At 34.5% G+C, this 16,664-nt stretch overlaps 1 protein-coding gene across 1 annotated transcript in view; it reads right to left on the bottom strand.

The window, feature by feature from the left end:
• Nucleotides 1-16,664, bottom strand: part of CUNH8orf34 (chromosome unknown C8orf34 homolog) — a 302,867-nt gene that overhangs the window by 190,206 nt on the left and 95,997 nt on the right. The window contains 1 exon segment of the mRNA XM_045861369.1: nt 8,968-9,134. Coding sequence (XP_045717325.1) covers nt 8,968-9,134 — 167 coding nt within the window.

The following is a 16,664-nucleotide window of genomic DNA, read 5'->3' as shown; positions in this document are numbered from 1 at the left end:
TATGTCATTAGGGAACTGAAAATAAAATAACAATGAGATATTACTACACACCTATTAAAATGGCTAACCCACTCCCCCTAAAAAAAAAACAACAACCAAGCCTCAGAGCACCAAACACTTGTGAGTATGTGAAGCATATGGAGCTCTCATTCCTTCGTGGGGGGATGCAAAATGGTACAGCCACTTTGGATGTTTGGCAGTCTCTTACAAAACTAAACATACTTTTACTACACAATCCAGCAATCATATTCTTTGGTATACACCCAAATATACTGAAAACTTACATTCACACAAAAACCTGCACACTGGTGTTTTTAGCAGCATTATTCATAACTGCCAATACTCGGAAGCAACCAAGATCTCTTTCAGTAGATGAATAGAGAAATTGTATTAATCCAGATTGGAATACTATTAGTGTTACAAATAAATGAGCTACCCACACGTAAAATGACACTGACTAATCTTAAATGCATATTACTAAGTGAAATAAGCCAATCTCAAAAGCCTACATACTATATGATTCCTACTGTATGACTTTCTGAAACAGGCTATACTGTAAAGACAGTAAAAGTATCAGTGGTTGCCGGGGCTAATGGGGGAAGGAGGGATGATGAATAGAAGAGGCATAGAGGATTTTTAGGGCAGTGAAACTACTCTGTGCGATACTATAGTGGTGGGCACATGTCACTATACAGTTTTCATAACCAAAGAATGTAACAGAAAGTCTGAAACCCAAAGCAAACACTGGTGTAGACGTGTGGACATTGTGTGATGATATTGTGTTGCTGTAGGTTCATTCATTAAAACAAACGCATCCCTCTGGTGCAGGATGTTGGTAGTTGGGGTGGCCGTGCCCGGGGGTAAGAGGGTGGGAAACCTCTGACCTTCAGCTCAACTTCAGTGTGAGCCTGAAAATGCTCTACAATCGAGTTTATGCTTTTTTTAAAGAGGAAAGAAAGACTACTACAACTCCAATATTAATACATTTTGTAAACATCATGCTAAGTAAAAGAAGGTCTTCACAGAACACCACACTTAGTGTGTGATTCCATTTATTCAATGCTCAGAACACACAAATCTGTAAGACAGAAAATAGGTTAATGATGGGCTAGAGGTGAGGGAGTGGGTGGTGGGGGGACAAGGAGTGACTGCTAACTGAGTTTTTATTTTGAGGGGTTGAGAAAGTGTTCTAAACTTAGCTTGTGGGATGGTTGCAGAACTCTGTGAATAGAGCAAAGCCATTAGACTGTACACTTTTTAGTGGATGAGTTTTATGTTGTGTGTGTATACCTCTTTAAGGATGTTTAAACAAAAAATTTAAGAAGATTCATATTACAGTATTACACATTTCCAGTTGATAATAAGGACATTTTCAGGTTAACTTTCCGCATCTTTAACTCTTTACATCACAGTCAGTGAGAAATAAAATTTCAGTATATCAAATAAAAGATAGTGTGACCACATTGGAACATTATGTATATTCAGAACTAGGGAATTTATCATCAGAGATCAAACTCTGCTTTCTAAAAACACTACTATGAAATTAAAATGACAATCTCTGATTCAGTTCAGGATTATTCAAACATGACGCTGACAACAGACAGACTCTGGAGAACTTATCAGGGGTCATAGAAGTTGAGACAGCTCCATAGTGAGTACCATGTTATTGTCTTAAATTACCTCTCATACCTCATGTGTGTTTTCCATGAAATTTAATCATTTCATTTCAGGAACAATAACAAACATCAAATTTAATTTTAACTCCTTGAATATTCTCATGATGTAATATGAGAATATTCATCAGCCATAATTTTTATAAATAAAAATTTCTACTTTATTTTTCAAATTCAAATCTACAGGGAAAATCACAGATATTAATTGTACAATGTGATGAGTTTTGATAAATGTATATCCAGGTAATGAACACTTCAGTGAAAATATAAAGTATTTCTATCACCACAGAAAGTTTTCTCATGCCAATCCCTCCCCACCCCCGCTATGTTCTGATTTCTATCACCATGGATTAGTTTTGGCTGTTCTTGAATTTCTCATGATTAAATTATCAATGGTATAATATGTAGTCATTTGTTTCTGGTTTCTTTTGTTCAACATAATGTTTATAAGTATCTTAGTTGGCCTAGATTGCCATAACAAAATATTTTAAGACTGGCTGGCTTAAATAACAGAAATTTATTTTCTAACAATTGTGGAAACTAAGATCCAAGATCAAGGTGTCAGCAGGGTCAATGTCTGCTGAGAGCTCTCTCTTTGGGTTGTAGATGGCCACCTTCTCATTGCATCCTCACGTGGCCTTTTCTGAGCATGTATACATGGGAGAGGGAGAAGGAGAGGACAGGGGGTGGGGGCAGGGGGTGGGGAGAGAGAGGGAGAGGCAGATCTCTCTTCTTCTTCTTATAAGGCTACCAGTCCTACCAGATTAGGAACCCAGCCTTATGACCTTATCCAACTTTAAGAATTACTCCTGAAAGTCCTATCTCCAAATACTATCACATTAGGAATTATGGCATCAACATATGAATTGGTGGGGGTGAGGGAACAGTTTCATACATAGCAATGAGATTCATCCAGATTGTCACGTGTATCAGTACTTATTTTTATTGTTTAACAGTATTCCATTGTGTAAGTATATCACAATTTATTTATATGTTCTCCATGTGATTATAATTTTGATTGTTTTCTGTTTGGGTTATTCAGAGTAAAACTGCTTTAATATACAAAATATTTGAGGATACATGCCTTATTTCTCTTGGGAAAATATCCTAGGCCATCGTGAAGGTATATATTGAATTTTATAAAGAGAGATTGTAAAACTTTTCATTCTTATGAGCAACATTTGACATATAGAGCTATATCACATTTTTGGTAATATTTTGTGTTGAGAGTCTTTAATTTTGGCCATTCTAGTTGGTTAGAAGTGGTCTTTTGATGTTGTTTTATTTTGCTATTCCCTGATAGCTAATGATGTTGGACACCGTTCACGTGCGTATTTACCTCTTGTTTATCTCCTTTCATGAAATGCCTATTGAAAGCTTTTGCCCATTTTTATTAAGTAATTTGTGCTTTTAAAAAATTGATTCGTAGGAACCCTATGTACATTCTTGATACAAATCCTTTGTCAGATGTATTGTCTGTATTTTCTCTCAGCCAGTGGCATGCTTGTACATTTAAAATTTTTTCTCCTTACTTTTTATTTTTGAGAAGTTTATCATTTTAATGAGGTTTAGTTTATCAAATTTTTCTTTTATCATCAGTTACCTTATCTCTAAGAAATCTTTGTTTGCCTCTAAGTTGTGCCTATAATTCATTTAAAAATAATTTTTGTTATGGTATGATTTCTTTACATCTATCTAATTGTTCCCATGCCAATGCTTGAAAACATTTTCTTTTCTGTATCAGATTACCTGATGCCTTTTTGAAAACTAATTGACCAGATCTATTTCTAAACGTTAAACTACTTCATTGATTTGTTTGTCAAGTTTCATGTCAATAACACATTGTCTTGATTATTGTAGTCTCAGATAAGTCCTGAAATCAGATACTTTGATTCTGCAGATATTGTTCTTTTCCAAGGTTGTAACTATTCTTAAAGTGCAAGTCTGCTGGTAACTTACATATATCAGCTTCTGTTTACTTGAAATTGTTTCATTTTGTGAGCCTGACATTTTCTGGACTTGTAGGCTTATATTTCTCATCAAGTTTGAAAAAGAAAACAAAACAAAACAAAACTGAACACTGTATTTAAATCTTTTTTCTTCCCCTCTCTTTCTTGAATTCTAATGAAATATTTTATCATTTTATATTGCCCTACTCTTCACTGAAGCTCTTTTCATTTTGTTTTATTTTTGGAGTTAGGTTTAACTCCAAACCTACCTCTGCCGGCCCTTGTATGTCACATGGCTTACCAGGAGGAAATATTCACTACTTGGCATGTAAAATACATTTGCATACATCTGCCTGAGGTTCTAGTTTCTCCATTATACTAATTCAATTAGTGAACATTTAAAAATATATGTGCCAATTTTCTGTAATGTTTAATTGTGATCATTATTTACCAGTGTAGCTGTTGAAAATTTTGAGAATATCTTATATTTGAAAACAAGGTCTATTTAGATGGAGGTGATTTGGAAGGTAACTTATTCAGTATGTTCTAGGTTTAAAGCACTGACTCACTGGTGCTCAAAATTGTTTTATCTTGACATCCCACACATTTAATGATTTCTCTAATATGTACTAATTCCACATCAAGTTACTTTGGTACTACGCTGAATGAATTTCTAACTAGTATTTAAAGCAATCTTATGGACAATTTAAGCATTCATAAATTTAATTTTGGAAGTCCTCATGCTTTTTAAAGGAATCTTTTCTATAAAGAATCTTCATTTTAAAGTGACCACTTTTCTGTTGTCTTGATATTCCCAACGGTCCATACTCAAAGGAAATGAAGTGTGTATGCATGTCCCCATGTGCTTTAGTCTCTATCACACACTTCAGGTCATTCAAACACAGGTACATGGATACATTTAAGTCCCCTCCCACATACATACACACATAAGAGAGTGATGACACCCATTTCTCATCAGGTGAAATGCGTGTTCTTATTTTGCAAATATGAATGTTTTCTACTTTAAGAAGTCTCCAGGTAAAAAAAAGGCAAAGCAGAACAGAGAGTGAATGTTTACTTTCAAAATGCAAAAGAAAATTTTCCAAAGGGTCATCTTAATGTAAGTCCCTCTAGAAAATTAAGTACATTTATATTTTACAGAATTTGGTAAGATACTGAGGTTTTAGAAACTTGATTATTGTACTCTGTAAAGAATAGCAGTACAGTAATACCTGTTATTAATTATTAAATTTAAAACAAATATATATTTGCAATCATCTTACGTGTTTTGGTAATATAACCTTAGTTTTCATTTTTACATGACTCTGACCTAAGACTGGAAAGTATAACGCATGACTAATCCTGTTTTTGTTCTTTTTTAGCATCTCTAGAGTGTGATTTTTTAGTATTAACCTCATCACCAATTCTATGAAATCATAAAAATCTTTTTAAAGTAATATCCCATAAAAAATGTCTAAGAAAAGTAGTTGTGTTTTTTGTGTTATACTTTAAGTATAAATTATATAAAGAATAATCAAACATATAATTGCAATTAGCATTTCATCAAAAATAAGAGAAAAAATGTATGTCATATAATGAAAATGGGCTCATTTACAAGGTGAAATCTTTGAAACTAATGAAGTCCCTCAAATTTTCTGTAAAAATTAATGAAATAAAATACATATTTTTATATCTTGTACCATTGTAACTTGTCTTTCCATTTTTGAAAAGTTATTTTAATAACTAAAAATCATAAAGATTTTTTTACAATGCTTTATTCATTGTGGTCATTAATTTGTAGCTCAATTACTAAAATATCTGGGGGTATCTTATATTTGAAGTTGAGAGTCACTTAGTTTAAGGTGACACGCAGATATTCTACTCAATACCTTCTGTAGTTACAGCGCCGTTTTATAGGCACTTAAAATTGTTATATCTTACATTCTACAATTTGGATATTTTATTTGATAAAGATTAATTCCATATTAAGTTATTTTTCTACTATGAATTTATAAGTAGTATTTAAAGCAATATTTCACAAAATATTTAATTTATGTAAAAAATTTTAGATGCTGTACCATAATTTTTTCACATACCCAACACATATAGAAAAAAAAATCCACACAGATGCAACTAAACAATTGTGAAGAATTAAATATGAGCACATATTAACAATGCTAGATTTCTTAATAAACAAAACAAGGATCAGTAGTTTTATTGACTTTTACTATTTCCACTAAAAGCTTTTTCCCCCTTTTAATCAACCAGTTTTACTAAGGAATAATCCTTTGTTATATTAACATAAACTTGCTTATTTATCACTTCAAAAAGCTTACAGAGAGCTTCACATGCATAATAAATAAAATTTTCAGCTTGTTAAATCATGGTATAGATAACAATGATGATTTAAAGTCTTAAAACACATAAGCTATGGCTAACCCATTCTATAAAATGTGATAGATTCAAAAAGGTATTTTACATACCAGATGCCTCTGCTTCATTTTACACTGATTCTATGTACTGCAATTAGATTTCATGACATTTTCAAGAGCTTAGCATTTGTATTTTCTTCAAATAAGTACAACCACGCTTCTTTAGAAGCAGAGTTTCAAAAACATTGTCTTAAAATTTTATAATGATAAACAAAATGATGAAAAACTAATATTAAAAGGACTATGAAGGTAGATTTTTACAGTTTCTAAATAGATTTAGGAATATTGTACCAATGATTCCATTGAAATCCAATGGAATATTAAGAGAGATATATGACTATTCAAGATGTCAGGTCTCAACGCTAATAACTTTTATACTATATGCATACTTGGCAGGTTAAACTATTATATCATGACTGAAGATATTCTTAACTCTTCTATGCACTGAAATTATTCATGTAGTGTACATCTCTTTGGTCTCATATAAAATATGAGCCATTACCTTAGTGAAAGACATAAGTAACATTGTTAAGTAATATATTTACATACACTAGTTACTTTTGAAGAAAACTCTAAGTCTATATTTTAAATATGTATTTTTAGAATAATTAAATGACATTAATGGATAGGAGTATTTGGGCCTTAAAGTCCGACACATTTCACACCCAAATGACATTTCTAATAGACAAACCATCTGGGTGAAATCATCTTCTGGACAAACTCTTCGGCTCTACCACTTTTGTTCACTGAGACACCTAGGCAACAGGGAAGGCTGTGTGTGGCATTATTTTAGGGGACAGCCCAGTGGACTTGGATCATCCCATGCTATCATAGGAAAAACTCATTCCCTAGAGAGCAGCACAGTGTACCACCCACCGTCTGTGCTGAGACCTATAGAATGACACGGAGAAAGACCAAACCTTTGCCTATCTCTCATGATTGTACATTAAATTTACTCAGACCACAGGATAAAATGTCTAAATGAAAAAAACACTAATGAAGACCAGCTATTATTTGCTCACATTAGGTAGTCTTCTAAACCCAATCCTCTTGGGAGACCAGGAACTTGAGAAGAGAGCAGCTGCGTGGACACCTGAGTCTCCCTAAAACACCCATGAGATATCACTGAAGTACTATGCTTCTTCTGCTCTGCCCAGGCTACCAGGTATCCTGAAGTAATTCTGAGCATGCCTGGATTTCTTCAGAAGATTCTTCGGGAAGGTATAGTTGCCTTCATGTTGACCATGAACAGTCATTTAAAGGAAAGGAGAAAGGAGGATACCAGCACAACCCAATGTCAATTCGCTGTACTGACTGAAGCAGAGGAACGATTTACAGGCTCTGCCCTGGAGCACAGCTGCAAGAAAGTTCATTCCCACAGGAACAAACCTGCAAGGGTAATGACCACACTCCACCTGCTGAATGTACACTTGTTTGTCCTTCAGGAATCAGTTTCTTTAGGAAACATTCCCAGACACTGTCTCCCACTTCTACATTAGGTGTTATCCCTATACACCACTGTGAACTTAATCAGATTAGCGTCTCTATCAAACACTACTGGAGTTATCTATTTTCATTTTTACCTTGAACACTAGAAGGTCAAGTTTCTACAAACAGAGACCACGAGTATTTTATTTTTATGTCCCCAGGACCGAGGCCACTGCCTAGCACACTGCAAGTGCTTAGTAATATTTGCTAAGCTGAAACTGATGGAAAATGATCTCACCACTACAACTGGCACATCTACCACACTGATGATTTGGAGGTGGGGAAGATAAGATTTCTTAAGAAGCCCCCAAGCTTAACTGTTCTTAAAGGAAAATAGAGAGGAGAGGCCAACAGTACAAAGAGAAAATGCCATGACATAGTAGTCCCCCAGTGCTGGGGTAAACATAGTCACATCCAGAAAACCTCAGTGAACCTGCCATCGCTGACTAAGTAACTGCTCTGTGGGCCTGTGCTCAAAGACTGACATCATTTATTATAATGATAGTATTTTATAGTCATAAACACTTAAAACAAAAAAACATGATTAAAAAAATTTAATATGCGTATATTTCTGGTACTCAATATTCTATATGTTAAACTTATTTGAAGCTTTCAAATGACTAGTTATTCTCTTACTAGTATATTGTTGCAAAATATTTAAAATTGCTCTAGTTATTTAGAATAGAATAACTGATATCACTGAAATAAAAACATTGTTTTCTATGTGGATCACTTTCTCCAAAATGAAATTTCATTCTTTTTTTGGAAAAATGATTCTCCAAAGGGAAGTTCAATTGTTAAAAGTTACTATGAAAATATTTCTGATGACACAAAAACATACATTTACTCCATCAACAGATATAAAAGGATTGCCTACATATACAACATTAGTAAGGTTTTTTTTATGAAAGTGATAGGCCTGTAAAAAGTTGAAATCTTTACAAACTTCCCTGTCATTTATGGAAGATATAAACATTATTTACTTTTTGCCTCTTTAAATTTTACTCTATTTTTATGAAAGATCCTTGAAATACCAGGGGAACACCTTAAGATGAGGGCTCAAATATGTACTTTAGATACATTTTATAGACAAAAGATGTGACCAAGGCAATTATAATCAGAGAATAAAGCAAACAGCTCGAGTCTTTTTCACAATTGCACACAGAATGAAGCTTGATTAAATAGTCAGAAGGCCAAGGGCTGCATATACAAAGCACAAAATACACTCTAACAGTTCACATGCTCAGGTCATTTCAACTTAGTTCTTAGATGGAACTTCATAAAAGTCTAATGTAAATAAAATGTGTGTTAAAACTCTTTCTTTTCCCTAAGACAAAACTATTTGAAACTTTTAAAATCTCTTAATCACTCCACAGTTTTACAGTGCCAGAGAAGAAAAGAGAAATTATTAATTTTTAAAATTACCCAGCAATTCCATTGCATCATCTTCATTATCAATATCTTCTTCTGTTACAGAATGGGTAGGGCTGTGAATAGACTCAAAAGAATCTTGAGAGAGCATTGCTGCCAGCAGCTTCTTATGTTGCTGTTGCTGTTGTTTCAATCCTTTGGTCTTGGGTTCCACCTTTAAACTGAAGAAATATTTAAGTGTTAACTGTCAGTGATGATGGCATGATGCATTAGCTGTGGTGAGTAAAGAAAATCAACAAACATTTCATTCAATTATTTTGCTATGCAAATTTATGGACATATTAGTAAAAATTTCCCTGAGGATAATGAAAATATGGATCCTGTCTACTTTCTCAGACATCCTTTGGTACCTCATTTCTCAAGTGGGTATAGAGCAAAAGTTTTTCATTTTAATAAAGTCCAGCTAATCAATTATTTCTTTCATAGATTGTGCCTTTGGTGTAGTATCTAAAAAGCCATTGCAGTACCCAAGGTCATCTAGGTTTTCACCTACTATTTTCTAGCTTTATAGTTTTGCATTTTACATTTGGGCTTATGATCCATTTAGAATTATATTTTGTGGATAATATAAGATCTCTGTCTAGGTTCATTTTTTTTTAAACATGTGCATGTCCAGTTGTCCCAGAACCATTTGTTGAAAAGACTGTCTTTGCTCCATTGGATTGCCTTGGCTCCTTTGTCAAAGAGTAGTTTACTATATTTCTGGGCTTTCTGTTCTGTTCCATTGTACATTCTTTTGCTAATATGCACTGTCTTGACTACTACATATTTACAGTAAGTCTTGAAGTCAGGTAATGTCAGTTCCTCAATCTTGTTCTTCTCTTTAAGTAATGTGTTCACTATTCTGGGTCTTTTGCCTCTCCACACAAACTTTAGAATCAGTTAGTTGATATCCACAAAATAATTTGCTATTACTGGGTCCGTTCAACAAATTTTAATTCCTTTTATGTGGTTTTTAGTTACATAATTTTCATCTGGTTCTTTTTCATTATTTCTATTTGTTGATATTTTGTGTTCTCCTTTGTTTCAAGGGAACTTGGAATTGCTTGTTGAAGCATTTTTATGATGGCTATGTTTTTTTAAAAAACATAATTAGTTAGTAGATTTAAGGGGCGAAATCCAAAATGAAACTCAAAGCTGTAAACTAGGATGGCTGAGGGTTTGGGTGCCCCTGACACTGTCAGAGAAAATTATGAGATGCATGTTCACTGAAGAAAAGTCAGCCACACGTTATAATCTAACATCTGATGTAAGAAGGGTGTCACTTTGTCTTCTGACTCTATCTTAGGAAACACATTAATTTAAAATCTTTCCCAGATAACTTCATTCATTCATCTTAATGTGGCATTAGTTGATGATTTTTTCTCATCTAAGGTGTGATTTTCCTGGTTCTTGAGGTAACTGGTGATTTTTTCTTGTAGTCTGCACCATTTGTTATTATTTTAGGAGTCTCTGGGGCCTATTTATATCTTTTATTTTAGAAGGCAGCCACCTGGCCTACTTTTGTAGCTTGTGGTTCCAATGAGAGTTTAACTTTCAGAGCTCCTGCAGAGCTGTTTCAGTCTGCCTGGTGTGTCTGTTGTTGCTGTGGTTCCCATTGTACCTGCTGGTGCTGCCTGAGGGGCAAAAGGAGCTTCTCAAGGTTGTGCATCTGGTGCCTTAGGTAGTCGAAGGGAATTTGTGACAGTGGGGACAAAAAGGGTTCCCATGTCAAGCTTTGTTACAGAAAGATCTCTTTTGGTGGTATCTTTTGTCAGTAAAGGGCACTGAAATGCCTGGTGTCTTCAGTGAACAGGAGTTTTGAGTTTGGCAGGAAAGGACAGCTTGTCCTCTGACCATTAATTGTGAGTGGGCCTATCAGTTGATTCCACAGTGCATGCAAATAGGCTCTCCTACAGAGCTTGGAAAGACTGTGTTTTCTTAGGGGGAGAAACAAACTTATCTGGGCCACCACCTCCTCTTGCTAGTTTGGTGTTGGGAAATGCCCCGCCTAGGCTGCCTTAGGCTGTTCGTGGGGGAATCCTAAATTGCCTGCCACTGTGTTCCTCCAGTTGTCAGGTCCCTAACCATTCCCTCTTCCTCTTTACATTTTCACAGCATAAAAGTTACTTTGGTTGCCTTTTGTATTATTTCCAAGGTTTATAGTTGTATTTAAGGGGAAGGAGCTGAGAGAGTTTCTTCCATTTCTTCCAAAGCAGCACTGACAGATGACTTGTTAATTACAAAGAGAAAATGATACCTTTACAATGAAGAAATCCAGCCAATATAGCCTTAACCAAGTCAACACACTCAGCATCACCAATCATGGGACAAACTGACATTATGAACCTCTAGATGTGGTAAAATGAGGAGGCATATCATACCCCTATGTAAAATTCTTGCCCAAAATATTTAATCTGAACTTAATGATTAGGAAACAACATCTCCAGATTTGGAAACAATCGCCTGTAGTCTACCAAGATATTGATGTTATGAAAAAAAACAAAGATGAAAGACTGTTGTACATTATAGGAGACTAAAAAGACTCAACAACTTAATGCCACACATGATCCTTTAGTGGATGCTGCATAAAAAAGAAAGAAATAAGCAAATAAACAAAAAATAAAACACAGAAATCCATAAAAGACCTTACTGGGAAAATTAGAGAAATTTGAATATAAATTCTATATTACATGATTTTTTTCTTTTTTTAGTATATATATTTTTGCAGTGACGTTGATTTTTTATTTTATTAATTATTATTTTTTATTTTTAAATTATTTTTTAAGATTTTACTTATTTATTTTTAGAGAGGGGAATGGAGGGAGAATGAGAGAGAGAGAAACATCAATATGTGGTTGTCTCTCATGCATCCCCTACTGGGGACCTGGACTACAACGCAGGCATGTGCCCTGACTGGGAATCGAACCAGCAACCCTTTGGTTTGCAGGCCGGCACTCAGTCCACTGAGCCACACCAGCCAGGGCTATATATTAGATGGTTTTATGGTGTCATTGTTAAATGTTTTGGTATACTAATGATATTATAGTTGTATAACATATACAACTATATTTGTATAATACATACCTTATTCTTAGGAAATGAATGTTAAAGAATTAAGGATTTAACACATTATAATACCTATAACTTATTTTCAGGTGGTTCAGAAAAAAAAGAAATAGACTAAAATAGAATAGTTTGATCTATTTGCAGAGATAAAGCAAAGGCAGAATGTTAATTAGTGAATATGTGTGGATGGTATGTAGATACTGATATTACTGCTCTTAAATTTTCTGTAGTTTGATACTTTTCAAAGTGAAAAGTTGAGGGAACAATAAGAAAAATAATAATGAAGTCATATTCTCATCAACAATACCTATTTCAACTTGAACTTCCATCCTAACTTACGTTCCCAACTTAAACAGGAACCCTTGCAGTGATGAAAATAGGCATCCCTTTTAAAATATTTGTCATTATTTTAGTAACTATCAGTATAATTCAAATTCAATTAAAGGAAATTATTTTATGCTTTAATAGTAGATATAATACAAATATTCACTTGCAAACTGATGGATGTCAATTTACCCCAATTTCTTGCCATGGCATCTGTCTTCTAATTTCATCTGTGTCTTTTAAGCTGAGAAATAATGTACCAATTTTAAAGTATTCCTGACCAACCTTATTCACTGAGAAGTAAACAAACAAAACAATTTTTAATTTGGATTTCTTAGCTGATAGACCTAACATGCTAAAGGGAATTTACATATGCAATATTTTATTGAAGTCAAATTATTTTATAATAATAATACTTATTCATAACTTCAGCTCCATTCACTTTTGATTATGAGAAGATATACATGTTGCTTTTAATGAGGAATGCCTGTGGATTGTGGAAGTGAAAGCTGCACCGTGAGAGAGAACACAGCACCCTGCCACAGGGCAGCAAAAGATGGGGAGAGATGGGTTTGGGGTGTTTCTAAGAGCATTTAGCATTCTGGGTCTCCTCTTATCCAGATACTGAACCTAAATCTCAATGATAGTGGAATTCTTAAAAACTCTCCATGAAGAAAAGCAACATAGCAAAGCATCTAAAGGTGCAGAATTTGAAGCAAGACAGACTGGCTCTGCTACATAACAGCTCTCCAGTTTTGGGCCAGTAATATAATCACTCCGGGACTTGGTTTCCTTATTGCTAAAATGAGGATAATAATAATGTTTCCATGAGTGTGAAATAGGTTAAGATATAGGAAACCCATAAAACGTTATCTAAAATGGTAGGATTATTATATGTTTAAAGAACACAATGGGCAGCATTCTAAATATTTACATATCTTTTCTTGAACAGTAACATCCCCCATGGAAAGTACAGCATAGGGAATATAGTCAATAATATTGTAATAACTATGTATGGTGCCAGCTGGGTACTGGAAATACCAGGGGAATCACTTTGTAAAGTAAATGATTGTCTAACCACTATGCTATACACCTGAAACTAATACAAAATAATATTGAATGTAAATTAAATTTAAATTTAAAAAAATGAAAAGCAACCAAAAAAAGCCTTGAGCCATATGAAAAAGAATAGCCAGTTAATATGTCAATGTTGTGTTAATACACTCTAGGTATCCAACTTGACTTGATTTAAAAGGGTAATTTTTAAGCCAAAATCAGATGGAAAGGGAGTTTAAAGTGGCCTCGATGCCCCCGCTCCGATGTGCCCGCCCCTCCAGGTGCAGACTTGCTTCTCCCCGTTGACAGGCTTGTATTCTGACCACTTCCTCTCTTCCTCCCGAGCCCACTCTTCCTGGGTGACTGACCTTGCTCTAGCCTGTTTCACAAGCATCCAATCTATTTGACCCCATATGCTTTCTTTGGTGGAAAACTGGATGAATCCTCTCTTGACCTGTATCTCAAGCTTGTTTCAGTTCACCGCATGCAGGACCTAAACCCTTTCTCTTGACTAGAGTCAGAAATTAAAGGGTTCTCTTTGCATTGAGGCCCAGGTTGTCAGAGAAGTCATAAAGTTTCACATAACTGCTGTGCTTTTTGATTTATGCATGAGATCTCTGTCCTTTTTTACATGCTATCTGCAAGGCACTGTGGGCACTGACCTGCAGAAATAAGACACAGTTTCTTCTCATTCTCTTCACCTCAAGCGAGTACTTTCAATCCAGGATTTTCATTTATTTTCTTGCTGATCTCACCCAGTATCTAGCACATTAGCTTGTGTGAATGCTCAATAAGTAAATTTAAACCTCATTTTTAAAGCACACTAAATAAAATAAGAATTAATTTAATTGGATGTATATGAGTCTTCCAACTTGAGGAACATGAAAATCCAGGGAAATAGAAAAACTGGTAGTGAAACAGAAGAAAGAAAAACATCAAAATGTGGAAGAAAAGGAACAAGTAGCAGGTTACAGATTGCAACTCCTATTCATCAGCCAACAATAACCAAGAGTATTTCATAAGTGGTGAACCAACTGTTTTCATTAGTCACATTAAAATACATGGTTTGGTCACGAAAATAATGCTGGGCTCTGAGACCTAACCTCTGATTAAGTCCCAAATGCCTGCTTAATAAGAATCCATCTATGAGCCTATGAGTTCATATTTTGAACACACAAAAATGACATCATCAACATTCTGATATAAGTGTATGATTTAGTTACATACTTTTTTGGCTTTAAAGAGAAATTAGTGAGTCATAAAGTATAATTTTTGTATGTTTTGGATATTTTTGAAGTTTCTTTTGTTTGATGCCTTTGACAGATTGATTTTTGATTAATCAACACTCTTTGCACATAAAATTTACATGTTTGAGTATTCCTAAATTAGGAAGTTTGGTTTAATCTCTGCCATATGTGTTACATAGTTCTATCATGCCCACATAGTCAAAATCTGACACTCTTAAGGTTCTTTGTTCTCAGACTTCTGTTTCATTCTGATTTATGTCCTACCATACTACTTGAATTTATGGTCCATATTTTTATATTCACTTGTTTATTGTTTGTCTCTTGATGCCAATAAAGGGAACTCTTAAGAAGAGGGAAACATTTCTAGCATTTGTTTACAGATATAGCAAAAACAATTATGAGTTTTAATGAAAAGGAAAACTTCTTAATGGGAATGATTTTGGCTTTCATTTGAACAATATATATTTCTAAGTTGTGAGATTTTCTTTTTATTTCATGGCCTATTCACCTTCTAATAACAATGCTCACTTAACTAATAAAGCGAGTTTACCTGACTACATTATTTATTGATATTGCTCTTGCTTTAATAATGTGGTACAACTTAGAAATGTTTCATTAGGGTTTTAAGCTTTGATGAGCCTATTTACAATTAACATTACAATTCAGCAAGTAATTCTAGGAGCTCCATTAACCAGCTATTGCAAAGGCTAATTAAGATGGCTTAAAGTAGAATTATATAGTTTTATTAAACTTAATTTTTGTTTACTTTATATTACAAAAGTATGATTGTCTTTAATAACTCTAAATGTGCAATGAACATATATGTTTTCCTCCTAAATGGCCAGCGAAGCCGTAGCAGCGCATGCCAATTGGCAGTGCCTGATGATCATGGAAAACCTTCCGCCGTTCTCCAACATGTTGCCTCTTTTGTGAATCCCTCTTTCTTTTGTACCATGGCTGCTTTAATTTCTTACCTAAACTGTCTTAATTTAGAGCCACTCTGAGCATCTATGAAAGATGTGCAGAAAAATGTCAATATGCACATACACACGATAATTTGCACATAATTTCAAGAGATTCACAGACCTTTAGAGTCCACCCAGACACCACAGACTGGTCATGGCCTCCATGTTAATAGCTTTCATCTTTTTTTAATAGTTTCTCCATGTTGCCCTCATAATTGCCTTTGAACCAGCACTTATCCAGCAATGCGTACTAAAGTTCTTTACCTTTTTCATAAAATGCTGCATTGCTGAACCTAAAGAAAAGTTCAGATAAAGTATACCATTAAAAAAACAAACAAAAAAGAGCTTCCAGGAAAAAAATTGTGAGTAAGTTTCTACCTGTAAGGTTCTTAAGGTTCACTATGCCTTTTGTTTAATCCTCTCTAGTCTTAAGGTGAAAGACCAGCCTGTTGCATGTGTATTATTCTGAATGAAAGGGCAAGTTGGCTATGTACCAAAAATTGAGTGTTGTAATAACAGCTATTCAAATGAGATGTTAGCATCAAATAACAGGAGAGACAGAGATAGAAAAAGAAAAAGTTACGATGGACATTAAACAATCCTTATAAATAAGCTCCATTTAGCTCCATTTAGAGATGAAAGCCACCTCTGTGCCTCCTTCACTCACATAACAGACGTGTGTTGACAAGGATGAAGTGCCAGTCCCAGTGGGGGAGTGAGAAATGGATGAAGTCATCTTTGAAAATTATGTCTTTTCTTTCAGGAGGCTAGAGTATCATGTAGTTTGTGAATGTTTAGGACTGTTAAGTTATAGCACGAGTTCATTACTATTTAAGGACAAATGCTAATACTATAGTTGCAAACTGTAGAGTCATTATAAAGTTCTTCTTAACCCTTTTTTGAAGTTTTTAAATTGTTGTTCAATTACAGTTGTCCCATTTTCCCCCATTGCTCACCCTTGCCTTGCACACCTGCCCCCCACACTCAATCCTTCCCACCACTGTCAACCCGTTTTTATTCACCCACAACAGATCTAATGCTGTATGAATGC

The sequence above is a fragment of the Phyllostomus hastatus genome, unplaced genomic scaffold (genome assembly GCF_019186645.2).
Source record: "Phyllostomus hastatus isolate PE091 unplaced genomic scaffold, TTU_PhHast_1.1 phas_scaffold_21, whole genome shotgun sequence".
In the NCBI taxonomy this organism is placed as follows: Eukaryota; Metazoa; Chordata; class Mammalia; order Chiroptera; family Phyllostomidae; genus Phyllostomus; species Phyllostomus hastatus.
The sequence above is the reverse complement of the archived record's forward strand: the minus strand, read 5'-3'. Positions and strand labels throughout refer to the sequence as shown.